At 49.2% G+C, this 27,698-nt stretch overlaps 1 protein-coding gene across 2 annotated transcripts; it reads left to right on the top strand.

Moving 5' to 3' along the window:
• On the top strand, nt 1-26,844 carry SYNM (synemin). 2 transcript variants are annotated; one of them, XM_029239573.1, is made up of 5 exons: nt 1-890; nt 8,745-8,869; nt 18,520-18,590; nt 20,559-22,972; nt 23,891-26,844. In XM_029239573.1, exons 1-5 carry the CDS (start codon nt 81-83, stop codon nt 24,227-24,229), a joined length of 3,759 nt encoding a protein of 1,252 aa, XP_029095406.1. In that variant the 5' UTR covers nt 1-80; the 3' UTR covers nt 24,230-26,844. The 2 variants fall into 2 exon arrangements, with proteins under 2 accessions (XP_029095406.1, XP_029095405.1); XM_029239572.1 differs by having other exon boundaries at nt 20,559-26,844.
• Nucleotides 26,845-27,698: the final 854 nt, after the last annotated feature.

The raw sequence follows: 27,698 nt of genomic DNA on the forward strand, positions 1-27,698 counted from the left end.
GGCAGGAGGGGCACAGCAGAGGGGACAAGACCAGGGTAGGAGGGAACTGGCCGGCTGGGAGAGACCCGTACACCATCAAGATGCTGTCCTGGCGGCTGCAAACGGGCTCCGAGAAGGCCGAGCTGCAGGAGCTCAACGCCCGGCTGTACGACTACGTGTGCCGGGTACGGGAGCTGGAGCGCGAAAACCTGCTCCTGGAGGAGGAGCTGCGCGGCCGGCATGGGTACGAGGGCCTGTGGGCCGAGGCGCAAGCCCGCTTCACCAAGGAGGCGCGCAGCCTGCGGCAGCAGCTAGACGAACTGAGCTGGGCCACAGCGCTGGCCGAGGGCGAGCGCGATGCGCTGCGGCGCGAGCTGCGGGAGCTGCAGCTGCTGGGCGGGGAGGCACGCGCAGCCCGCGGCCGCCTGGACGCCGAGCTGGACGCGCAGCGGCGGGAGCTGCAGGAGGAGTTGGGCGCGCGCGCCGCCCTCGAGGCGTTGCTGGGCCGGCTTCAGGCCGAGCGCCGCGGCCTAGACGAGGCCCACGAACGCGACGTGCGGGAGCTGCGGGCGCGCGCCGCCGGCCTGACCCTGCGCTACCGCGCCCGCGCTGCCGGCCCCACCGCGCCCCCGCCGCGCATGCGGGAGGTCCACAACGGCTACGCGCTGCTTGTGGCCGAGTCGTGGCGGGAGACCGTGCAGCTGTACGAGGACGAGGTGCGCGAGCTGGAGGAGGCGCTGCGGCGCGGCCAGGATAGCCGGCGCGAGGCCGAGGAGGAGACGCGGCTGTGCGCGCAGGAGGCGGAGGCGCTGCGGCGTGAGGCGCTCGAGTTGGAGCAGCTGCGGGCGCTGCTGGAGGATGAGCTGCTGCGGGTGCGCGAGGCGTACGAGCTGCAGGCAGAGGAGCGGCAGGTCAGTGCGCTGGGAAGCCCCCAGCCCAGGCCCGCGCGCCCTGCGGGTGGGGGCTGCGGGGGAGCGGTGGGGCTCCCCGGACCACGGCTCGTTCGTGCCAGGCGCGACGTCGCCCACTGGCGGGGCCGGCCCAGAGGGTGCCGGTGTGGACCCAGGCACCGAAGGGACCGCCCTGCTCTGCAGTGGGGCCTCAGGGTCCCGGCATCTCGCCACCCCTGGCCCTTCGACTCAGTGGGCGCGTGCCAAGTGGCAGGTCCCGCTGGATAGACCCGTCCCTGCCCTCCTATTTGGTTGTCAATTTCTTTGGCCCTTGGCATGACTGGGTGCATCCTGACAAATGACCCCGTCAAGCTCTAGGTTCTCTTTCAGTTTCCTGTGCTTCGAAGACCGAGTTCACTTAAAAGTCAACCAAGAAGTCCCAGAAGTGACTTCCAGTGGTGACAGCTCCTTCCTTCTCAGACAAGTCTCAGTGTTGGGAGGTTTCTAGGCAATGGCCAAGTCCTTATCGTGAGCCGTTCAGAATGGCAGCCCCGCTGGCACTAGGGCTCCCCTGGGGAAACCTTAACTTGTTTTACAAATCGGTTTTTATTTTGCCAGGATGATTTCCCAGTTGGAAGCAGCTGGTGGTGGCTCCCTGGGCCACTGCCTCATTTGTTCTTAGGAGGGACAGTAATCTTAATGCAGAAAAGAGCATTAAGATCAGAGATGTTTTTCTCACAGTACAAGCTAATGTCTGATCTCTGGGTTGTGTAAAAGCTGTGGTAACGCAGGTCCCTATGGCAGGATGTTATTACAAGTACAGGTAATATAAACAGTTCCTATTTCAGAGAAGCAGAGCTCAGACTTCTGACACTGACACGGTGACACCTGTGGCTGGATTTATTGTCTGTACACCTAGCCCAGTCCCAGGGTTAGCCCTGGTCCTGCCCAGTCTGGGCCAGAATTGGAAGTATTCCCAAATCCTTAAACTGTCATCTTAGGATGACAGTTTAAGACAACATCCACACAAATTCAGAAATATTTTAAAGGGAACAGTTTGTAGCTTCAAGTTAAAAATTTGTGTTGGAGTGATGATTTTGTGCCTTTTTTAAAAATTAGAAGTAAAGGAAACATGGCAGTCGTGGCATAGAGGCTTGTGACCTCACAGGCATCCACAAATAATCAGCAGTTATTTGTTGACTACCCCTGGTCCTTAGCACTGTACTGGGGCTTCACTCTTCAAAGAACTAGAGTCTGGATGGGAAATCATATAAAGCAATACAGTACAAAGTTGTTTGGAATTTAATCTTTTGGATCTTAGGTTTTGTTTGGTCTCTGCCTCATAATTTTCAAAAGCTGGGGTTGTAGGTGGGACAAGGGCAGGGGCCGGTGAAGTATGTGCTGATTTCCGGAGCTTACTCTAGACTCCAGAGCGCTTCCCTTTGCAACGATGGTGGCCAGGGATGCCAGTTCCATGGGGCCCCATGCTCTGTGTTGAGTGAAAGTTAAAAAGTGTCTTTAATGTAAGCTTTCACAGAGCTTTTAACCAAAGAGAAGCGCCTGCCAAACTCACTGCCCACTGAACCCCTTTGTAGGGAACCCCTGCTACCACCTCAAGGGTCCCTGCTGTGCAAGCAGGTTTGGAAAAGGCTTCTTTGAGGCGTGTTTTGTGGGCTAAATCCCCACCATTCGTTTGCAGTCATAGCTCACTTGGCTCATTTTGGACCTGGAAGCTCTGGTTTCAGTGTTCTTTTTTAGCAGCAGAACCCTTCCCCCCCCCCCAGTTAACTCTTAAGTGCACCGCCAGATATGAAACAGATAAAAGCAGAGTTCCTCTGATTCCAGGACAGGTGGGGACCTGAAGTGCCATTCAAAATCACCTTATTTGACACAGGGACTCCAGGGCCCTTCCCTGGGGTCACACCTGCCCCAGAACTAGGATCCCACCCTCCTGTCCAGTGATATCTCTCCTATTGGAATTTGCTTCTTTCCCCTAAAAGTAAAGAGTACGGAAAATGTCTATAAGGACTTGGATATTTCTCAGTTCCAATTTGTGGCTGTTTTATTGTACTGAATGTTTCCTTATCCATAGCCTGAATCTTTCACCAGTTATCTTAAAGCAACCATATTTTAAGTTGCATTCCAAAAGACTCACTACCAAGCGTTAGTATTTTTTTTTAAGAAGTGTAAAAATGCTAGATATTTTGTTAAAGAATAAGTATTGATGATTTAACCCCAAGCCTCTGATGTTTTCAAATTCTATAGAAGCTTAGCCTGGGGAGATTGAAAATATCATAAAACCTGATTTAACTAATTTACTGTAATAAAAGTTTCATTACTAAGAGTTAGCCTTCATCAAGAGCTTTTTGTGTGGCAGGTACCAGAGGTACCGAGCCCATCACACGTGTGTTCACTCTTAGTCCTCACATCAGTCTTAGGAGGTGGGTACTAACATTTACCCCATCTTACAGATGATGAAACTGAGGTCCGTAGGTCACCTAGTTAGTAAGTAGCTAAGCCTGGGTTTGATTCATGCTGCATTGCCTGAGCAGCTAACCACTGGGCAATATTCCCTCTCTTCTACCTGTTCTATTAAAGGTGAACTTTAAACCAGTATTCAGTTTGCTTTCATAGAACAATGATCAGTGTTCTTCCTAAGGGAAGACTGTTAATCTACAGTCCTAAAATGCTTTCAGACCCTTCCAGCTGGCTGTTGTCAGAATACTTTTAGTGTTAAGTCTTTCATTTACTTTTTTTTTTTTTTTTGCGGTATGCGGGCCTCTCACTGTTGTGGCCTCTCCTGCCGCGGAGCACAGGCTCCGGACACGCAGACTCAGCGGCCACGGCTCACAGGCTCAGCCGCTCCGCGGCATAAGGGATCTTCCCAGACCGGGGCACGAACCCATGTCCCCTGCATCGGCAGGCGGACTCTCAACCACTGCGCCACCAGGGGAGCCCTCATTTACTTTTTAACGTGTGCCATATGGTTTTAATGGGAACCCCTCTCCCTCATCTGGAGGCAGGAGCACCCACATAGTGCCCAGGCTCTGGGCTGGCACTGCAGCTTGAGGGGGAAAGATGCTCACTGGGACTCTCTTTCTGGGAAAACTGGGCCTTCCCAGATGGCCTACATGCCTTAGACCTCTCTGGGAGGCCCCTCACCTCAGATTTGCCAGAGAAGAGTTTGCTGAACTGACATCCAAGTTCCCAGCATTTTATATGTAGCTCAGATCACTTGAAGCCTAATTAATATACCCTGTCTCCCAGTCTGCAGAAAGGGGCTTCAGACAAAAACTGTAAGATGTTTGTGATTTACACCAGCCTTAGCCCATAAACGTTGAGATTTTGGCTTGTGAAAGTGCACCCTTAGCCTCGAGGCTGCCTGTGGCCAGCTTCCACGCTCCTAAGACATGACTGAATGAGAACTTTCTTTCGATTGGAATGGAGCTGGTTTAGCTGCCCTACCTGGGTCTGAATTGTGGCTCTGCCACTGTTTGTGTCTCTGTTTCCCCACCTGTGAACTAGGGGTAATGAAAATGGCCCACAGGGTGCATCCCCATTCAGTTCATTCATTGAGTACTTGGTGTGCCAAGTTTGCCTCTTAAGAGCTGGGGGTACAGCAGGGAGCATAATGGAAACAAAACAGAGAAAGTCCTTGACTGCACAGGTCTGGAGGTGGAAACAGTTCAGTGTTCAGGAGTGGGCGTGGCTGGGGCGAGGGGGCGAAGGTGGCCTCTACAGGACCTGGGCTTGGGCTCTGCGCAGAAGCGGGTGGTGACCCGAGTCTTCATGGGATCTCCCTGGCTGCTGTGATACACATAGACGGTGTGGGGCACCTGTTGGGAGTAGGGAGACCTCTTTAGGAGACACTTGCCACCGTCAAGGCAGTAGGTGCTGGAGGCTTGGGCCAGGGACAGCAGCGAAGGGCAGAGGCAGGAATCTACCCTGAAGTTGAAGCCCACGGGGTTTGTGGATGGATTGGATGTGGTGGGAGAGAGGGAGAAATCAAGTCCGCTCCAGGGCCTGGGGCCTGAGCAGCTGGAGGAAGGGGTTTGGTGCAGGAAGACAGGCTTGGGTGGGAGAGCAGATTTCAGTTTGAAATGCCTCTGAGATACCCACCTGGTCTTGTAACATAAAATGATGGGTCTGGAGTTCATGGTGTTGTATGGGCCAGAGCTATAAACACTAAGTTAGCATCCAGTCAATGCTTGTTATTAACACATCTAGTTTTTGCATCTAAATGAGGTTATCACAGAATTTAAATCCCCTCGAGCTCTTAAATGTTCAAGATTCTCAGTGCATGACCGTGACACTTGCAAGCTCTTCCTGTTGTGTCTGGGTGACTTGCTCAGCAATGAGCTGCTCAAGTTTGGTTAAGAGAAAGTGAATTCTTTGGACAATGAGGGCAGCAGGCTCTCCCTGGTGTAGCCTACATTTCATCATCAGTTGTGATGCTGCCCAAATGTTCTCTAAATAGCAACTAGAAAGGTGACCTTTCTCCCCAGCTCTAACGTTTGGCAAAACTGCTCCTGCTTGGGTTAGAATTAGCTGCTGTGTCTCAGGCTCCAGTGCCTTGGCTTGGCCCACGGTTTGAAAACTTCTGGAGAAGTGGAGGCCAAGTCTGAAGCTTTATTCAACCAGCAGGATCGGTTACAATTTCTGTGAAGACTGTTGGGAGCCAGTAATTCTTACATTCCTGCTTCCAGAAGTCAACGAATTTGCCTTTGACAGTTTAGGAAGAGTTGACTCACATGGGAATGTGGTTGGAACTGCGCTTATTTTAACTTAAACACAGTTTGATTTTCCTCCTCTTATTTTGCGGGGTGCAGAAATGTTCTTCACCCCCAGGAGGGAGAGAATCTTCGTGTTACCTCCTTGGCATAGCTGGGAGATCTTGACCTGCTTAGGAGGCTACGTGTAGTTAGAGAATTGAATGTGTTTGATTGTTTTTTTTCTAAGCATTTTAACAGCAATCAAGCTTTTTTGTGAAGAAGGCATTACTACACATTGTCAAACTTTAATATTTAGGTAGAATTGCCTGTAGTAGGAAGGAGTCATATGTTTACAGAACGTTTTATACTGTAACCTTGTACCTGAGTTTATACTCCCTCTAAAATGGGGGAACATAGGCTTTTAACACTGAGACTTAACTATAGAATGTATGAATGTTGGGACTAAATTCTGGCAACTGTCACTTAAATCAAGACTGGCCAATGGTCTGCTTTGATGAACCTTTTTATCTATTTATAATGCCAGTTTTGGAGGGTGTTTACACTTACCCACCCTGGGATACTATCTAGCGGTTTTTAAATTTACTCCTTTGCTTTAAAAGCTAAGTGGCTTCAGTTTTTGTTTTTAGCATACTCTATATAGACAAAAATAACCTAACAACAATTATTAGCTTAGATATATAGAGCTACTATGAGAAGCAGAATTATTTACATGCTGATCATTCATGCATCTTTTTAGATGGTAAATCCAGTGTGGGATCTTAGTTACAGTCATTCCTTAGTTTCATAAACATTACCTATTTACTTTGGGCCGCCAGCATATTGCCAGGTGCCTTTGGTGGAGGGATTACATGAGAAATGAAAATAGATTCCTTCTCCCGTTGTCTTATAATTTTTAAATTCCACAAAGATGAATGTCTAAAAATGTATCCTGTTAATTGTATTCAGAAATAATGCTACGTTCCATTGCAAACCAAAAGGTAAAGTATATGGACTTATTCAAAGTTTAAATATTTGTTCAGTTAATTATTCCCCAGCATAACTATAAAATGTTATATAAAACTGTAATGCAGAGTAGGGCAAAACTGTAAAATGAAACCATTGTGTTTATTAAATATATTGTCGATTGAAAATAGTACATTTTGGGGACTTCCCTGGTGGCGCGGTGGTTAAGAATCCGCCTGCCAATGCAGGGGACATGGGTTCAATCCCTGGTCTGGTAAGATCCCACATTGTCACAGAGCAACTAGGCCCGTGTGCCACAACTACTGAGCCTGTGCTCTAGAGCCTGTGAGCCATAACTGATGAGCCCTTGTGCCACAACAACTAAAGCCTGCATGCCTAGAGCCCGTGTTCTGCAACAAGAGAAGCCACCGCAATGAGAAGCATGCCCACCATGACGAAAGAGTAGTCCCCGCTCACTGCAACTAGAGAAAGCCCGTGTGCAGCAACAAAGACCCAACGCAGTCAAAAATAAATAAATAAATAAAAACATTTATTAAAAAAAAAAAAAACAGTACATTTTGAGGAGGGTAATATTATATTGATCATTTCATTTTATATCTAGTTCACCGGTTGCGTGCTGTGTGACTTGCATGTGAAGGGCATTTTTCTACAGGCAGGGGCTGTGGGGATGCAGGAGGCAGTGATAGACTGTGCCTTGCAGTGTCTCCCAGCCAGGGCTGGGGACATGGACAGATGCAATTAACCAGGAGGGAGTGGAATTGCTATGGGGGCGATGTGAACACATGCCCAGGGAGCACTTATTAAACTACACGAGAGCAGTCATAAAAGTTTATATCCAGGTCTGGCCTTTGACATTTATGCCCAGAATATATTCTTGTCACATTAACATAACTTTTCTTCCCAGATGATTTTAAAGTGGCTTTTCTAGGTGAAACAAAGAACTCTGTATCACGAGTATGGGGGAAATTCTGTTTCAGATCTGAGTAACTTATGTTTTAAATATAGTAAAACCCCTGCTTTCTAGCCTTATTTTATTTATTTATTTATTTTAAACTTCTCTTTATTTTTTTTATTTTAAACAGATTTATTTATTATTTATTTTTTAAATGTATTTTTGGCTGCGTTGGGTCTTAGTTGCGGCATGTGGGATCTTCGTTGAGGCATGCGGGATCTTTCGTTGGGGCATGCGGGCTTATCTCTAGTTGTGGCGTGCGTATTTTCTCTCTATAGTTGTGGCACGCGGACTCCAGGGCGTGTGGGCTCTGTAGTTGTGGTACGCGGGTTGCAGAGTGCGTGGCCTCTGTGGTTTGTGGCATGAAAGCTCTCTAGTTGAGACTCGCAAGCTCAGTAGTTGTGGTGCATGGGCTTAGTTGCCCCACGGCATGTGGGATCTTAGTTCCCTGACCAGGGATAGAACATGCATCCCCTGCATTGTAAGGTGGATTCTTTACCTCTGGCCCACCAGAGAAGTCCCTAGTCTTGGCTTATTTTAAATAGCATCTTACTTCACTAGTGTCATGTATTGACTTCCCTAAGCTGACTGATGTCTGAGCTGTAGAGATGCTTTACAAGCATTCATTATTATTAGGGAGAATGAACAGAGAAGCCTATGTCCTAGCCACATCTTCCTTATGAGCTGATTAAAAAAAAAAAACCTTCCAGGTGGGAGAAATATAGTATTTAAAAATCATCCTTGGGATGATTAAGTGGTTAAGAATATGCCTGCCAATGCAGGGGCCACGGGTTCGAGCCCTGGTCTGGGAAGATCCCACATGCCACGGAGCAACTAGACCCGTGTGCCACAACTACTGAGCCTGAGCTCTAGAGCCCGCGAGCCACAACTACTGAGCCCACGTGCCACAACTACTGAACCCCACGCACCGAGAGCCCTTGCTCCGCGACAAGAGAAGCCACCAAAATGAGAAGCCCACGCACGGCAACGAAGAGTAGCCCCCGCTCACCGCGACTAGAGAAAGCCTGCGTGCAGCAGCAAAGACCCAACACAGCCAAAAATAAAAAAATTTATTAAAAAAAAAAAAAAAAATCATCCTTGCAATGACTGCATTTTTAATAAACTTGGAGGTTTTTCATCTCTTTTTGTGTCCTGAGCTCTTGGTACCTTAAGTTCAACCCAGCAAAGCTCCAGTCCTCTGATCCCAAAACCTTCTGTTCTCCTTAGAGAGAGATCGCCTGCCTGGAGGATGAGAAGGCGGCCCTTACCTTGGCCATGGCTGACCGGCTACGGGACTATCAGGAGCTCGTGCAGGTGAAGACTGGCCTCAGTCTGGAGGTGGCAACCTATAGGTAAGGATGCTGTGCTGAGTCCACCAAGCTGGAGCTGGCAGTGTGAAAGTCCCTTTAGCCTCCATGGAGTGGCTGTGGCTTTGTGTTACTGAGCACTTACTGCCTGCCAGACGCAGTGCTAAGTCCTTCGCAGCTGCTCACTGCCCATAGTCACCCTCTGGTGGTGGACACCACACATCCCTTTTGCAGGTGAGGGAAGGGGCCTGGAAGCAGGGGTCCAGGCTGCTGAGGGCCTGTGCCTTACCCACCGAGCATGGCAGCCCTTGGTGGAGCCCCTGGCTGAATTGAGGGATGGTCCTAGGGCCAAGTTGGTGGGGGCCTTGCTGGGTCCCTGCTCTGGGAGCTATGCAGCCTGAGTCCTGCAGAAGGGATGCTGGTCAGGGCATGGGGGCAGGGGAGAGGAGGCACTTGCCAGCCTGTCTTTCCCAAGGTCCATCTCCACAATCTTCTTGGAAATCTCATGGGGTGAACAATTGCAAAATTAAATTGGTAGGGTATTGCAACAAATGCTGAGTGAGATAAGCTGAGCTTTACTAATAAGGAAAACTTCAAAACAATCGGGCTTTATTTGGAGGAAGGAAGCATTAGAATTTTTTTCACTTGCAAGTGGCAGAAGTCCTTCTCAGACTGGCTCAAGTCAAAAAAGGCATTTATTACTCATATAACTGAAAAAGTCCTTAGTTTTGGGCGTGGTAGGTTCATCCGGTGCCCGGATGGGGTTGTTGGCGGTCTGTCCCTGCCTGCTCTGGCCCCTCCTTCCTTGCTCTGCCCCCACAGTGGCAGGAGGGGCCCCAAGCAGCTCCAGGCTTTTGTCCTTGCAACCCCCAATCCTGTGGTCAGAGGAGGGGGCTCTTTCCCACCATCCTAGTAGGACTCCTGGACCTGCTCTGGCTCTGCTGGGTCATGTGCCCATCCTTGGCTGGGGGAACAAAGTGCTTGAAAGGGGTTAGCTTCCCATGAGTCACATGGACTGAGATTCGGGTGGGAGGTACCCCAAACCAGGCATCGTTCTAGAGCGGATGCTGGGTCAGCCTAGAAAACCCGCATCTGTGCCCCTGTTAGGCGACACCTGGTGTCAGGTGAGGTCTTTTCTCTACAGAGGCAGTTGGATCTTCTGTTTCCTTTTTGTAAAAGTTCTCTGGGTCGGAGTCAGGAGACTTTGATTTTATGCCTCATCTCTCTGGGATTTTGAGCCCTTTCCTTCCTTGCTTTGTCCTGCCCCCAGTTCTCTGTCATGAAAAGTCAGAGGGCACAGGTGGGCATCTTGCCTGAGAGGCCGGGGCCTTACCTCTCTGGTAGGTGTTCACAACCCTACCAGCTTAGCTTTCCTCAAGGCTTAGCTTCTTCTAGCTTTTCTCTTGGTTGCGAGCCTTTTTCACTCATGTCAGCAGGGACAGAGTTTACTCCTGTCTGTGGCCGGGCATTTCTTTAACCCATTTAGGGATTGACTTGGCCGTCTCCTAGGAGATTAGGAAGCATCAGTCCTTTTTGGGAAGTGAGTGATTGATTTCACTGTGTGCCTTCCTGAAGTCCAAGTTTGCGTGGGGAAAATGGGGAGCCCAGCCCAGGGGCCTGCATATGCCCGGTGCTGCCCAGCTCCAGACCCCAACCTCTGTGGTTAGAACTGCTGCCGCCCCCCTGCCCTCCAGTGCTTAGGATTGAGTCTGGGAGATGCCCGCAGGTCTAAAAGACAAAGAGGCGGTAGCATATGACCTGTTTCTTTGTATCAGCCAAAAGCCTAGCATTTTTTATCACTGATAAGTGTCCTGAAGGTAAACCCTTGTCATGTCTTACGTGATTCTTTCAGTACTTTGTGCTGCTGCCCAAATTCTGGGGCCAGGTGTGAAAATTCCTCTTCACAAGTGCCCATTTGATCTTTACAGGCCTCGACCTTCCATCTCCGGGAAGTTGACCTTCTTCCCACACCCTGCCTCTCTGAGGGCGGCAGGGGCGGTCAGCTCCGTGGGGACCACGTTCCAGGGTCCTGTGCAGTGTGACTGCTCACCAGCCCTGTCCAGAGGGGCTGAGGTGGCCAGTGCTGCGGCAGGCATTGCTTCGCCCGCCATGGCTGAGGTTGTGTTTCCCCGAAGTTTCGGGCCACTCCTCTAGCACTGCTCAGACAGACATGTGAGATGTGTGAGCCACTGCTCACACACCGCACATGGAAGAGAAGGGCTGTGGCTCTGGAAAGCTGAAAGCACTTCGCAGCACGGCTGGACTCTGTGGGCTGTGCTGAGGCCAGGTCTCAAGTATCATGAGCCCTTCCAAACCCAGATATTTAACCCTTTCCGGTAACCTTAAAGAAGAAACGTTAAGGTAATAATAAAATGGTGCAACTCATAATTTATAGGGATAGACTTACAGTTTATACGTGAATATATAATTTAACAAAATAATAAAATTAAAACAAAGCAAACCTCAGAGTCTAGGACTGGTGGATTTCACCAAACCTAAGTTGGCCAGTTGGTGGCCAGGGAGACCGTGGCGCCTGGCCTGGCAGGTGAATGTGAGAATGAGCCCTTTGCTCCCACATTGCAGGTGATGATGGGCAGAAGCTGTGGGGCTGGACTGGGGCTGAGGATGCTGAGAGAAGGGGGAAGTGTGGGAGAAGACAGGCTGGCACAGTTGTGCTCGCTCTTGTCTGCCTGTCTCCAGTGGTGTCATGTGGGGCTGGAGATGCTTATCCGCCTGATAGGTCATCTCGAGGTTTTTCCTGACGTGTGAGTGCTTGTTATACGAGGGGCTGAGTGATGAAAGGGGAGGTTCTCGGAAACAGGACAGGGCGTGGTTCTCAGCGGCATCTGCACGTGGGCATCACCGGGAGAAGCTGATGAAGCATCGGCTCCTGGACCCGGTTTAGATATTCCCACTAGATTGGCACAGGGTGGGCCCAGCCATGGTAGTGCTAAAGCTCCGAGGATGATTGTCAGATGCGTCCAGGGAAGAGAAACACTGGTCCAGGGCCTTGCTCACAGGGGCCTGCAGACCCATAGTGTCGGCATCACTAGGCATCCCAAACTTGTGGGAAACCTCGGGCCCACCCCAGACCTGCTGATCAAAGTTGCCTTGTCACAAGATCCCAGGTGATTTGCTTGCAGAGCAGCCCACGGGCATCCAGAAAGCTCTAAGCCTGTCTCACAGCACCTGGAGGACAAGACAAAGGATAGGCAGGCTGAGTGGGGGGCTGGTGCTGTGGGGGGCTGATGGAGTGTGCAGAGCAGGCTTCCTGGAAGAGGCAGTGCCAAGTCTTGCAGGAAGGGCAGCCAGGAAGAGACCGTGTGGGAAGGGCTTTCCAGGCAGAGGGGGCAGCCCGAGTGAGGATCTGGGAACCGACCTAGCGTGGCATCTGTGGCAATGCCGAGTATTCGGGCGTCCCTGGGTAGCTTGGTTTTGGGGGCTGTCATTGAGGGCCATGTATGTTGGGTGGCTGAGAGCCACACCCGTGAAGCCATGTTTTGTGAGCTGGGTGGGGTCTGTGCTCTCAGGCTGCTCTGGAGATGCTCGGCATGCAGGGTGTGATGCCTGCTCAGAGGGGCTCAGAAGCGTGCAGCCGGGTGCTGAGGATCGTGTGCTGTGGATAAGGCTGCGCCGACCGAGGCAGCCTCCTACACCATAGGAGTCAAGACTTGTCCCCCAAGACACACAAGTGCAAGTTTTCTGGAATCAGAAGGGAGTTGTGAGAATCAGAGAAGTTTTCTAGAGGGAGATGAGATTGATCTGGGTCTTGAAGGATGGCAGAGATTTGAACAGACATAGAAGAGGGGGGAGGTGGGAAGTGGGGGGTGGCATGGGAGGAGGGAGGGAGAAGTATGATTAGGTGAAAAGTCAAACAAGATGTTAAAATAACAGTATGCGTGTTCCAAGAAAATACTGTACATGGTTTACTGCCAATGAACAGAGTTTGATAAAGATGGTTAGGAGAAGGAATGGAGAGTTTCAGGCCGAGGTAATTAAGAGAGATTTTCAAGGGATGTGGGATTTGAGTTGGGCCTTGAAGGGGCAGGGAAAGTGGGGAATAGGAGTTGGACTGGCAGAAAGGTGTCAGAAAGGAGCTCCAGGTGCACAAGTCAGGATAAGAAAATAAGTGGAGGAAGGAGAATGCAAGATGAATCAGCAGAGGCCGGGAAGGAGGCAGATTGCAGGGGCCTCCATTGCCAGGCCACTGAGATGGGGCGGTCCCAGGGCCAAAGCCGAGGAGAGGGGAGCCAGCTGCTGGCAGGTGGAGTGCAGGAGGGTCTGGGCCTGGGGTGGAATGGGTATGTGTGTCTGTGGGTGGGGGCGGAGGCCTCGGGAGGTGCATGTGGTGGTCGGAGATTCGGGACCTGACATAGGTAGGTACCCGAGGGAGCCTCTGCTCAGGGCTGGTGGGGGCAGTGATGGAGGGGCCGGGAGCAGGAGGTTTCTGGGTAGGAACGTGGGCAGATGTGCTGCTGGGCACACACTCTTGTAAACTAGATCACCCTACACTGAGCCCCTTCCACAAAGCAGGTGGAGAGGGCTCAGTGGGCTTATTCAGACTTAGTGTATAATCTGAAGATGGTGAAACTGACAGTATTCAGAACCCACCATGTCCCAAACCCCTCCACTGCTGACATAAAGATCAGGCCCAAAAGCTATCGATTGAGAACTTGCATAAACACAGTTAAAAAATAAATAGAGCACTCCCGCCCCCATCCCCCCCCCCAAAAAAAAAGAGAACAGAACACAATCATCAGGAGTAAGCTGTTAGAAAATATACTGGGAAAAAAAAGATAGTCAAAATTGAAACAAAAAAATGCAAAAATAACCCGGGAATAAACTGAGTCCAGAAACCACAAACCTGAGGGTAAGAAGGGGCCCATCCTGGATTTCTTACCTGGGGGACAGATGATGAAATCTCCATCAGAATTTAAAAAGAGGCTTTTTTATGTTTTGGGGGTGGAGGATATAACAATTCTGAGTTTCACCTGGAAAAATGGAAAGCGGGGCCAAAGGATTTCTCAGACAGAAAACACTAAAGGGAGTCTTGCCTGGCCAGATAGGAAAATGTAGTGCAAAGGTTTCCTGCCTGGGGACTTTATGGCAAAGTCCTTTTAAAAGGTTAGTTTCTTTGTATGTCTGTGCTGGGGGAGGACGTGCAGAGCCCCCCTTTCCTCTTTCTGATGGCAGTGGGCAGAGGTGGCGGGTTTTAACTGAGAATATTCAGTCTCTAGGTTTAGACTGCTAATGAAGCAGTACAGATAACGCTTAACATTGCTAATTTCATCATTTTAATGATGTTTCTGGTTGCTCCATTGTTTTTAAGATCACCTGTACCTTTTTATGTGTCTGTTCAAAGGAGAACATTTCTTGGGAAGTTCTCAAGTTCTTGGAGAAATACATTTTTAAAAAATTAATTTATTTATTTTTGGCTGCATTGGGTCTTTGTTTCTGCGCGCAGGCTTTCTCTAGTTGCGGCAAGTGGGGGCTACTCTTCGTTGCAGTGCGCGGGCTTCTCATTGCAGTGGCTTCTCTTGTTTTGAAGCGCGGGCTCTAGGCGTGTGGGCTTCAGTAGTTGTGGCACGCGGGCTCAGTAGTTGTGGCTCGCAGGCTGTAGAGCGCAGGCTCAGTAGTTGTGGCGCATGGGCTTAGTTGCTCCGCGGCATGTGGGATCTTCCCGGACCAGGGCTGGAACCCGTGTCCCCTGCATTGGCAGGTGGATTCTTAACCACTGCACCACCAGGGAAGTCCCCATTTTGTTTTTTTAAAGTTGAATCCTATTTTTGGGAAAACCTATAAAAATATGTTAACACCGAGACTTACCTGGTTATTAGGTGAAAAATTTGAAGTTAATAAAATCTTGTAGTTTTAAGGATAGAAACTTAGGATCAACGGATACATTTGGTTGTTAGCCTTACCCACATCATTGCGTAAATGAATTAGCCATCAGTTAACCATGACTTTAGGTAATCCAGAATCTCTTCCCTTCTTGAACTGCTTTGGTTAATGGAAAATCACCTTTCTCCTGAGGTCAATGGATGATGATGATGGTGGCTGCTGTTTATCGAGCACATATTCTGTAACAGCCATTGTTGCAAGAACTTTCCAATCACTTTATTAATTACCACCGCAAACCTGTGAGTGCTCCCTGTTTCGGAAATGGGGAAACTGAGCCACAGAGGGTTTGAGCGGCTTGCCCAAGGTCATAGGACTAGGAAGTGGCAGGATTTGAATCCAGGTAACCTGATTCTGGAGGTTTCTCTGTTAACCACTCCCTGTGCTTCCTCTTTCTGCTTTATTAGTAATCTTATTCTTTATGTCAGTCTTTTTTTTTCTGTCTCTGGAATTGACAAATGGGCTTTCCTTACGTGATTTCATCCCGAGCACAGAGGGAATGACCAGAGGCTGCCTGGCACCACTGCCTCCTTGTTGTCTTTCATATGCCTGTTGCGTTAGGACAGACCCTTTCCAAACCAGATGGTGATGCTGGTCCTGTGGATGGACTTCTGCCCCTCTCTCCTCCCTTCCCACTCCAGTCCCCAGTCTAGAGTGACAGGCGGTCGGTCCCCTGTCCTCTCTGGAGCTGGGGCCCAGAGAAGCTCCTTCTCCCAGCCCCTCCCCCTTTTCCTCCAAGAGCCTGCGTTTTGCCAGGAAGCACCACGTGAAACATCTCTCCACCCAGGACCAGGCAGGCTCCCCCACTGGCGTTGCTTCTGGAAATATCCTCCGACTCTGCCTCCTCCCTGACGCTTGTCCCTGTTTCTGGTGGGCGCGCAGGGCGGCCGCCTTGTGCCCACTGCCTGGAGCAGCAGCAGATGTGCCCTGAGCTGCCGTCAGGATGATCTATCCCAGATGGGAGCCCCGCTGCTGGCTGGCCCGTGGGTGGTCTGTTAGGGCCTGGCACCCAGCCAGGGGCCGCATTAGAGCTCCCTTCCAACCTGTGGGCTTGCCTCGGCGGCCTTAATGAGGCCAGGGACCTGGTTTTCCAGCACATGTCTGCTTGTTTTCCTGCTTTTCGAGAGGCTGCCAACCCGTGGGCCTGTGTGAGATGTTCACTTATAGTCCGTGATTCAGGCGGTTGGTATTTCTCACTGGCACGGTGGGTCCCAGGCAGTTCTCTTCCACCGCTCCCCAAATCCCCAGAGACTGCTTGACCTGCTCCTTCAAGTTGTACGAGTCTGTTCCTTAAAAACCTTCCTCTGAGAGCTTTTGAGGGAATTAACCCTTTTTGGCCTTGCCCCAGGCGTTTTGTTTATGCCTCTGCCGCCTAGTCTTGTGAGCTGTGCTGGTGGAGACGGGTTGTCATGTGTCATTGCGGGGGTGGGGGTGGAGGGTTCGTAAAGGCATGGATTCAGGGACCAGTGTCCCAGCATGCCTGTGAGGCCCTTTGCTGGGCGCCCAGGTCGAGAAGGTGGCTCCTGCCTGTTGGATCAGCCCTTGGGAGGAGGAGTCGCTGTGGACCTGAGTGCTTCCCTAGTGGGAGCTGCTGCTCTTCCCTGTAGGGACATTTTGATTGAAATCAAGAGATGTTGGATCTGCCTTCATTAACATGGTCTGGAGGGTCTGTCTGCAGGATTTGTTCTAAAATGTATGTGAAATGGCACCATCTCTGGCCCCGCAGGGAGGCCCAGGCAGCTTGCAGGGCGGCTGAGTGCCCAGGCCTGGGCTCCCTTTCTCTCACTGAGGAGTGCAGGCCTGCACTCCAGTCTGCTCACCTGTAGGGCCAGGATGCCCATCGTCGGCCCAGTGTGGGGTTGCCAGGAGGACTTGGTGAGATAGAGGGGAGGGTTAGAGCCTGCTTGGTGCTCAGTCTTAGGGTTGGTGAAGGCCTTGGGCACAGGAGCATTAGTGCTGTGTCACCCCTCGGGGTCTGGTGCCCCCTCCTGACTCAGGGTCCTGAACTCAGTAAAAGTTTGGTGGTGGTTTGGATTTTCCCTGAAAGAGAAGCAAAACCATTCCCCTTTGAGGGGAGAGGGAAGAAATTTTTCCCCCAAGGGGATCTTCTTTATCCTGACCGCCCCCCCACCCCACCTCCCCAGTCATCAGTTCTCTGCTGACCTGGATGCCCTGCAAGCACTTTCTGTCCTGCCTTGGGCAGCTAGCGTGGGAGCCCTGTGGTACCTGAGCCTTCCTCCCAAGTAGGCAGAGAGAAGATCTGAAATAGGACTTGGCTTCTCAGTAGCCCACCGTGGACCCTTAGCTGTAGGATGCTACCTTTCCTGCTACTGTCATCCTGGGGCACAGACCCTCACAGGCTGACTTTTACCTTGAACGTGTTCCTTTTATTCTATACAGACCTCGGGATTTTCTCGGCAGTGGATGCTATTTGTGTTCCTGGAACCGAACATGCTTGGTCATGAGGGTGTGGGATTAATGGGCTGGTGTCCTGTTTCCTGGCTCTCGCCTGGAGTGGAGGGCAGGGCTCTGGACACGGCCCCTTGGCTTCCTGCGTCCACACATGCGCACTGCAGTCGCAGCTTCCAGGAGAACCCTCCTGTGCACACCTGGACTGGAATCCCTCTCATCCTTGTCTTTGCTTTTTCCTCAGGGGGGCCTCCTTGCTCTGTTCCACCTGCGCACAGGGTTCTCGCATTTGTGGGAATCACTGCATTTGAATCAGTGGAAATAGAACTTGGCCCTGGTCTGCCTGATCCGAGAGTCCCCACCCGGCTCCGGCGTCCCTTCCCTCTTTGGCTGCCTGGCTCTCAGTGGTCAGATCAGCATTTCCAAGCGGACCCCACTTCTGCTTGCCCTTTGCCATATGCAGTGTATTTCTTGGAACTGACGTTAGTGACCTCACACATTGCCCTAGCAACTGAACAACTGGTGTGCCCGCAGCAGCCCACGTCCTAGGGTCTCCAAGCGATGGACATCCCGCACTGGCCCACTGTGGTGTGCTGGGGCTATGGGGCCTGACCTCTGCTCTCTCCTCAGGGCTCTGAGTCATAGACGTGAATAACAACTTAATGAAGACTCTAGAGTTTTACACTTTGGGAGCTAGACATGGCCAAAGAAACCACCTAGTCCAGTGCATTTTGCCATTTTATCAGAGGAGATACCTAGATGCCGCCTGGAATGAGACCCCTGGGGGCCATGGTGGTGGAGGGGGGTGGTCTGCAGCTCTTCCTTCTCCTCTTACGCCTGCCCTTTCCATCTCTCCTCTTTTTTCATCTCTAAGATGTCCCCATGGAACCCAGTATGAAAACTGCAGATGCAGTCTGGCTGCCTTATTTACAAACAAATGTCAGTCCTTATTCTGCCCTTAGTCAGCCCCTGACCTGTGACTCCAGAGAGACCCCAGTGGGGTAGTAGTAATTGTTTTGGGTCCCTGTAGCCCAGGGTGACCTGCCAGGCATGGGCCCTTCCTTGCTTCCCAGGGAAGCCAGACCCCCGACCTCCCTTCCTGGGCCCACATCCCTCTGTCTCTTCCTCCTCCATGCCCTGGGTTTGGAAGGGTTTTCTAGAAGGCCTTGGCTCTCCAGTCCTTCTGAAGCCCTGGCCCCCTCATTTTGTTCATTTAGCTGAGAGACGCTCTCTCCAGCCAGGTCTGCTGGGGCGGGCTTGCATCGCAGTAGTGCAGCATCTGCAGACACATGACACTGGGACAGTGTATCACTGACCAGATCGACAGCTAACAGAGGCACTGCTTGTCTTTTATATCCTAATGAGGTTTTTAAAAATAATTTTTACAGAGCCTTACTGGAAGGAGAAAGTAATCCGGAGATACAGATCTTGACTGAGCGCATTGAAAATGTACCACAAGGTAAATATCAGGAAAGCTTATCATTTAACGTTAAGATGCTGTCTATCTGAGCAGGTTCATTCCATGGATAAAGAGTAAAGCATCATTTATCTGGAAGAGTTGGGGTTAGATAAGAGCTTTCAGATACCTGTCATTAGTCCCTCTCAAGTATCAAATAGATTTTATTTAATGGGCCATAGTTTCAATAATAATGCAAATGAAATTGTGTGGGAAAGGGCTTCATTAACTCATTTGTTCATCTAGCCAGTGTTTGAGGGTGCTTCCTACCCAGCGTGGTGAGGGAGGAGAGGGCTGATGGAAAGCTGGGAAGTGTGAAGGGTGAGAGGTGGACATGGATTTATTCATCACACCCTGTGGAGGGAACACCCTTTACAGACCAAAGACTTACAGCCTTAACCCAAACCTAGGGAGGTATTACTTTGTACAGCAGGCAATGAACACTGGAACTCGTGACCCCATCGGCGGGAGAGGTGGGAAGGATTACACTGTTTCCACCAGCCTATGTTTGCGTGGGCAGCTCAGGGTGGTGTGAGCGGCAGTGTCACCTAGTGCCCTGAAGTCAGCCTCTGTTCGGGCCAAAAGCTGCAGCACAAAGCCTGTATTTCCTGTAGCTGAACTGACATTAGAGAGTTAATGTTCATCAGAAAGACCCGGAGAACCTGTAGGATAACTCTTTTTTTTTTTTTAAAGTTTTCTCAGTCCTGTAAAACCTTAAAAAGCTTTCTGGCTAAGCAAGGGCAAATTACATTATGTGCAGTATGTTCTGTATACACCTTACTCTGTGTAGTTTCAGGCTCCATGAGTGTTGCCATGTTCAAAATCATGGTACATTGGGATTACATGTATGTACTGGTTACTGCTGTCAGGAGAATGTGATTATAACAGTCAATCTGGATAGGTGGTAGTTTAAAAAAAAAATAACACTCCCCATCTTTATTTTCAAAAACAGCATTCCTATTAGACACTTCACAGATTGACAGGTTACTGCGTTCAGAATAATTTTGGTTCCAGTCATCTGTGACTGGAAGGGATTTGGTCTCAGTGTCCAGCCAAGTTTGCTTTTGAATTTGAGAGTAAGGTTGGTTGGCTGCCATGGGGGGAGACCCAGGGGGCGAGAAGCCTCTGCCCAGCTCAGCAGGTGGGTGTGGGTGGGCACAAAGGGGTGCCTGCAGGGTGGATGATGCTCCTGGCCGGGCCACATTCCTGCCACCAGCTGCCACCCCTAAGAGCAGGTACCCAGGGTGGCATGTCTGCGGATGGTCCAGAGCAAAGCAGGAAGCCCCATGGACCGCCTCCCAACCCCAGGACCATGACATTAAGACAGATTGTAGTATTGGTGGTTGGTTGGCTTCCTGCTTTGGCACCTTTTCAAATGAGATGTTTGTATTAAAAAAAAAAAAAGTATAAAAATAGAAGAAATCAGGAATTAAAAAAAAAAAGTCAAATTCTTCAATATTTGTTGGCCCAACATGGAAATCAGTGAAAAATAAGAGCATAGTAAAAGGTGGAGGGGTTATGCCATTCAGTGTTTAGTATTTATGTACTCTGTAGTAATTATGAAGCTCTTCTCTGCTAATCAGTAAAATAAAGTTATCTCAACAAAGTGGAAATGAAGGATTCCAAATTGTGAAATTTCTGCCACATAAATAGCGCCCCTAACGTCTCTGGCACATGTGCCATGCTTTACGATCACACGTTTGATATATTTAAGATGCATGAATATTTTAAGATCAGTAATCGGAGAAAAGTGTTGTGTGGAAGCATTCGTAGGGCTATATTTTATTGTCATAGGTTTCTTTAAACTACCAGAAAAAAATAATTTGGGGGTTGAAAATATCTCATTTATAATGACCCTCCTGTGGTAATAGTGTATATTATGATGGGATGGGATTTGATCTGTGGTGATGCTTTTCAGATGAAAAAAGGTAATGATGACTGTCATTTTAATGCACTGTTCAATTTCTACAGAATTCAGAAACAAGCCCTATCAATATACCACCTCAGTATTACAGAGGGAAAACGAAAGAAATCTGTTTCCAAGGCAGAAAGCACATTCGGCGAGCTTCAGTCACAGCCCGGTGCCACGTTCTCAGACGGCTGTTAGAAGCGCTGCCAGAAGAGACTTCCTGGGCTCCAGATACTCTTCCTTTATCACTGCCCGGCAGGAAAACTCTTATGAAAAAACTGCCAGCAGTCAAACCAACTTCAGACGTTTCTCTCCAGCCCCTGGTCTTTTAAGAAATACTGAAGCTCAAGTCAGAACATTCCCTGATAGACCAAGAACCGAAGGTATAAAGGGCCCCCCCACTAGTTTAGCCACAGAGTCCGCCGTTGCCCAAGAGTCCTACCAAGAACGCCGGGACAATGTGGTGGCAGGTGCTCCCGAGAGCACTTGGTCGAATGAGAAGACCGTCATTTTGGGAAAGAAAATAGAAGCTAAAGCCACAAGGGAGCAGGAGAGAAACAGACCGGGAACCATCCAAACAAAGCGAGAAGAGAAAATTTTTGATTCTAAAGAGAAGGCTTCAGAGGAGAGAAACTTAAGGTGGGAAGAACTTACAAAGTTAGATAAAGAAGCAAGACAGAGAGAAAGCCAGCAAATGAAGGAAAAGGCAAAAGAGGGGTCACTGAAGGAGAAAAGTGTGAGGGAGAGAGAGATACCGATCAGTCTAGAAGTATCCCAGGACAGCACAGCAGAGGCGGCCCCCCAAGGTCTCCAGACACCCCTAAAGAAGGATGCTGGTGATGGAACACGTAGAGGGGTGGAAACGAGAGAGGCGGGGCTCGGGCTGGGCACCAGCGACACTGCAGGCTCTCTGAAAGGTAATACCACGACCGAAACCATAGCTGAGAACATCGTTTCCAGTATCCTGAAGCAGTTTACCCACTCTCCCGAGACGGAAGCATCTGCTGATTCTTTTCCAGACACAAAAGTCACTTACGTGGACAGGAAAGAGCTTCCCGGTGACAGGAAAACAAAGACTGAGATAGTCGTGGAGTCAAAACTGACTGAAGAGGTCGACATTTCAGACGAAGCTGGCCTGGACTACCTGTTAAGCAAGGATGCTAAGGAGGTGAAGCTGAAAGGAAAATCAGCTGAGCATTTGATCGGAGATATAATCAGTCTTGGTCTGAAGGGGAGAGAGGGGAGAGCAAAGGTCGTCAACGTGGAGATCATTGAAGAGCCCGTGAGCTATGTCAGTGGTGAGAAGGCGGATGAGTTTTCTACACCATTCGAAGTGGAGGAGGTCGATGACGTGTCTTCGGGCTCCAAGGGGCTTGTTGTTGAGGAGGAAGTTTATGGAGAAACAGATATCACGTGCTCAGGGAATGAAGGTCAAAAGACCAGGCAGCCCCAAGAGAACATAACTCACTTTGAAGAAGTGACGGAGGCAGGTGACTTGGAGGGAGAGCAGAGTTATTTGGTGTCGACTCCGGACGAATACCCTGGTGGCCATGAGAGAGATGAAGGCCCTGTGTACGGGCAGATCCACATCGAAGAGGAATCCACCATCAGGTACTCCTGGCAAGATGAAATTGTGCCAGGGTCTCGGAGAAGAATGGAGAGGGACGATGCATTGGGAGAGAAGGTTGTGAAGCCACTGGATGTTCCAGAAGCATCTCTGGAGGGGGACATGGGTTCTACTCACTGGAAAGGACAAGCGAGAAGTGGTGAATTTCATGCTGAACCCATAGTCATTGAAAAGGAAATTAAAATACCACATGAATTCCACACATCCATTAAGGGAGGCTTCAAGGAGCCCAGGCACCAGCTGGTGGAAGTGATTGAGCAACTGGAGGAGAGCCTTCCGGAGCGCATGAAGGAAGAGCTGTCCACCTTCACCAGAGAGGGTCAGGGCGGGCCCAGGGGTGGTTCCGTTGATGTAAAGAAAGTCCAGACCGCGGGTGGCGGGGCTGTGACCTTAGTGGCCGAAGTCAACTTCTCGCAGACGGTGGATGCCGATCAGTTAGACCTGGAGGAGCTGAGCAGGGATGAAGCGGGTGAGATCGAGAAGGCCGTGGAGTCGGTGGTACGAGACGGCCTGGCTAGGCAGCACAGCCCAGCCCCTGGCAGCCCAGATGGGGAGGCCAGAATGGAGGACCCGGCTGCTAGCCGCGGCTTCAAGCGCTGGGCCACCCAGGAGCTGTACAGCCCCTCTGGTGAGGAGGCCGACGCCGGCCAGGCCTCTCCCCGCACGGAGCTGGTCATTTCCCAGGGCCCCGTGTTGGCCACCGTGGAAGTCACCAGCCCAAGGGGCTTTGCCCAGTCACACGTGCTGGAGGACGTCAGTCAGTTTGTGAGGCACGTTCAAATAGAGCCCCCTGGAACTTGGAGGGCTGAGCAAGTCTCACCTGAAGGATCCGCCGCCCAGGTGGTGGAGGTAAGTGGGGAAGGTGACCTGAGTTGGGCGGCAAGCTCGGCGGAAGCCAGCTTGTCCGCAAGGCATCTTACGTTGGGTCCCGATCAAAGTCAATTGTCCAAAGAAGTCTTCTTCCCAGGGCCTGACTCTCCCTGTCCGGGGGCAGGGGACTCAGAAGAGCCTGGCCTGGCAGAGGTTTCCACAGATCCTGACAGATCGGGGAGGCACAGCCCCTTTGGCTCCCAACAGTTTCATTCTAAGAGGGAAATTATTTTTCAGACTCCCGCTTCTGAGGCAGGGAAGGTTGGTGATTATTTTTCAGAAGAGTCAGTGGGTACCCAGACTTCTGTGAAGCACCTTCAGTTAGGCCTCAGGGAGGGGTTCAGTGAGCAGATCCAGCTCACAGCCCCCCTTTCAGACAGAATGGAGCTGGGTGTCAGAGAAGCTTCTGTGCACACGGAAGTGTGGTCAGGGAATGGCACATCCATCAGGCACATCAAGACCGTGCCTCAGAGGCATCAAGGCACTGAGCAGATAGTTCCCCCACCCTCGAAATTTAGTGACTCAGAAAGCAAAGCCCACAGAGAGGACTCGGCAGATGTGACCCAGGCCACCCATAGTTACGCTGTGGGTAGGAAAATCCTGATGACTGAAAAGAGCACCTTCCAAAGGGCCGTTTCTGAATCGCCTCAGGAGGCTAGTTCAGGAGACACCTCAGGGGCAGAAGCGACATCAGGTGTGAGCAGATCCTTTAGGCATATCCAGCTGGGTCCTGCGGAAACCAACACCTCTGCACACGTTGTCTTCCACGGACCCATTTCCAAAACATTTGCACTTGCTGGTTCGGTGGACTCCCTTGAGATAGGCGAGGTCACAGACAGTGGCAGAACACTAAGGCACGTTGCCCTGGGGCCCAAAGAAACTTCGTTTACCTTTCAGATGGACGTGAGTAACGTAGAGACGACCCCCCGCTGGACCCGAGAGGCCACAGTCCTCTTCCCCGCAGGGACAGAAGCAGAAGCTCATAGTGTGTCTGACCGTGATGCTTGGAGAGATGCCAGCAGTAGGAATGACCTGGCAGCTGGCGTGAGCTTTCAGGGCTGTGCTGGGGACAAACACCAGGCCCCCGGGGAAAAGGGCAAGGAGCAGGCCGAGTTTGATAAGATGGTGCAGCTGCAGAGGATGGTAGACCAAAGGTCGGTGATTTCGGATGAAAAGAAGGTTGCCCTCCTCTATCTAGACAATCAGGAGGAGGAGAATGAGGGACACTGGTTTTGATAAACATATTTTGTTTTAAATGCCATCTTATTGGGTAACATACCGACACACAAAGGCCTTTACTTCCTTTAGGGGAGGGAGGCGCACTCTTTATTAAAACCTCCCCCCTTTTTTACTTTCTTTAAAGAGTGCTCCAGGCAATGTCAATTTACTTGATAATCTGTAAAGATTTCAAACTAATTCATGCCTTAAAAGGCTTTGGAATTTTATTGAGTTGGAACTTTGACAAAAATATTTTTTATCTTTTTAGTCTTAAAAGTTCCTTGTTCTGGAGTTTTCTTTCTACTCTACCATTCTTGCACCAGGTCACAGAAATGCCTCACATCTGTTTGAAACTATATCTAGGTAAGATGCCTAAATGGTAATGAGATTAAAGTAATATATTTAAGAGTAAATCTTATTTGCATGTGCTAACATTAAATAGTAAACTAACATTTTAAGGGAAAAATGAATACATTTTTCTCTTTCCAAAGTCTTTTCAAAAAGAAATCATAGGAAATAAGCAGATTTTTAAAAAAGCTAAATGATTTCATCTTAGGAAAAAGTTATTTGTCGTAGAGTTAAATTCATTTAAAGACTTGAATGAATTGCTTTCTATGTGCAGAAATTTAAATAATATAGTATTTTATTTATGGAGAGGACAGCTCCAGCCTCCTGCAGTATATCAGGTCAGCACACTAGGTACGTTTGCATAAGTTCCTGGAACGCTGCACTGGGTCCAGGCAGGGACAGGGGCTGGGGGGATGATTACTGGGAATGCCTTACAGTACCAATTTTTTGCAGTACTAGGTTGTTTAGTGCACAGTCTAAATATTCTTTTTTGTTATAACCTAAGTTCTGGAGTAGCCAGCTCTTACCAAGGTATACTTGAGCTTTTCTGCACTTTAGCCTCTAAACATTTAATTTTACTGATGGGAGGTAGACCCTGAAGACAGTAAAAAGAACGTTGATGCGCAGACTGTAGCTGGACTTGTGGGATGGTCATGCACAGTAAAGTTGAAAGCCCAGGTGGGCTGTGCCTCCCAAAGAAGCCCTTTCCAACCCACTGATGATGGGGTGGAGGCCTTTCTGAGCGCAAAGAGTTAGAGATGGAAAAACGGCAATCAACCTCATGGAGGTTTTTGCACTTTCCGCAGAAATCATGACAGTGGCGGTGTTTTGTCCAGGGAAACAAATAATACATTAAATAGAATAAGGTGTTTTGGGGAGGGAACTGGGTGCCTCTCCCACCGCCCAGCCCTGAAGCACCCAGGAAGGGCCCTGGAGGAAGGCAGAGGCCCTACTCTTCTGGGCCACAGAGTGTGGCCCTGTAGATATACACCACTGAGTTTAAGATACTAGAATGGGTGTGTTCTGTTGGATTTATTTTATTTTACATAAAGGTATTGTTTTTAAAGCTTCCTTCTTTAAAGGTGTAGCCTCACATAAAGATAGTATCTCTAGGAGCACAGTATTGTAATCCAAACTAGTTTCTTTCACTCAATGTTGTCGAAACTGTACTGCCCCTAACTTTGTCATCCTCAGGTAGGACATGATGATGGGGGCCGGTTATGGAATTTGAGGGTCTTCCCTCTAGGTTTTACTGATGGCCCTCAGACCTCCACAACGCATATCTCCTCAGCTGCCAGGAATGGCTACAACAAGTAGTTTAGGGAGAGTGCGTTTTCCTAATCAAGAAGTGGAGGATCAATGCAGCACAGCTTTCAGGGTGATCTATTTTTAAAACACCGTGAAGCAGGGTATAGAAGGAAAGTTGATTTGAATTGCAAGTGTAAACCTTTGTTATCTGCCAAATGCACTAGTGATTGTCAGAAACTGGTATGGTGGTGATGGCTTTGCCAATGAAGACTTCTTGTTTCTAATAAAAAGATGAGTTGATTTTACGTTAGTTGTAATTGGTAATGATTTGTATAAGTTATTTATTGGTGAGAATTCGGTCAAGGTGACAGCCTACTGTTTGATGGCAAGACAGACTGATGATGGCGGGAGTCTGTTATGTGTGTCTAAGTAGGCTTAGTTTAATGCCACTCTCCTAGCTTGTGACCTTGGAAATGAGGGCTAATGTGAATAGGTTTATTAAAGTCATGACCGACCTCCATTGGAAAATAAATGTCTTAGATCTTAATTTTTATCTCCGTGTTGGAATGCATATCTTTAAGAAGTATCCTGACAAGAGTATTTACCAGTATGGAGTCATGAGCTGTTGTTGGTTACTAAGTCTCTGGAACACCCAGGAGCAGGGTGTGCCCTTGACCCTGTGACAGGTCATGCCACAGCTCCATGTCCTTTAAAACCAGTCACTCTGGAGACAATAGTAGTCAACTGTGTGGTGGGACAGGGTAAGGACACAACCAGTCTTTTCACATTTATTTTTGTGTAGACAAAACGGTATTAATGGAATGTTTTTCACCTTCCCACTGGCTGTTTTGATATTGTTTGTTTAAAATGTATATTTAGAATGGAATCATCTGAAAAGCTGATCTTGCTAACCACCTTTGAGGGGATATGTCATAAGAATGTATAAAAATAAAAATCTAAGAAAAAATCCCACATTGTTCCTAAAGAGAATGAATGTTTTCCAGTAGGTTTTTTTGTGGTTTTTATTTAAATTCTAATTAAAGCATATATGTGTTTATGTGCATGTTTTTTTATGGTGGCACAGAATCACTGGGGAGAATATATGTGAAAAGTCCCAGTTCTTTAATTCCTCACCTGAATTAGAACTCGATATTGTTAGCACAGAACTAGAAAGCATGGCAGACAGAGCATAAACCACTGGCTTGTATCCAAACAGACTGGACAGTTTGTGGTAAGAATGTCATCATGACATCCTGGAAGGCTAGTGACAGTAGTGTGACCAACCATCCCGTTTGGCCTTGCATGTAGGGGTCTCCTGGGACATGGGACTTTCAGTGCTAAAATGAGAACAGTCCTGAGCACACCATGATGGTTCATTACTAACCTTAAGTGCAAACCGGAATGGCTAATCATGCCCATCTCTTAGGAGCTTGAAAAAAGTGCGCTAGTTTGAGACAAAGGAGTAGATACTCTTACCTGTTTGTAGCATTGTACAAAAACACAACATGAATAGCTAGACTCTTCCTTTCATTTTGAAGTTAAAACATTTAATAGATGGGAGACATTTGATGGAACATTCCTAAATTCATTCTTTCTCAGGGTGGTGGCTAAATGTTTTAAAAAGTGTTTTAGTTTCTGTGATTCCAAAATACTATCCTACAAGAAATAGAGGAAGAAGTAACATCATAATTTACATTTTGTTTTTTCAAAAACCTAGCGTGGGCTCTTAGTCTGCTCAGGCTGCTATAACAGAATACCACAGGCTGGAGGCTTAAACAATGGACACTTATTTCTCACAGGCCTGGTGGCTCAAAATCCAAGACCAAGGTGCTGGTGGATTAATTCTTGGTGGGGGTCCTCTCCTGGTTTGTAGACGGCTGCCTTCATGCTG

Source organism: Monodon monoceros, unplaced genomic scaffold, assembly GCF_005190385.1.
Source record: "Monodon monoceros isolate NGI ecotype Baffin Bay Population unplaced genomic scaffold, NGI_Narwhal_1 Super_Scaffold_21, whole genome shotgun sequence".
NCBI classification, from domain to species: Eukaryota; Metazoa; Chordata; class Mammalia; order Artiodactyla; family Monodontidae; genus Monodon; species Monodon monoceros.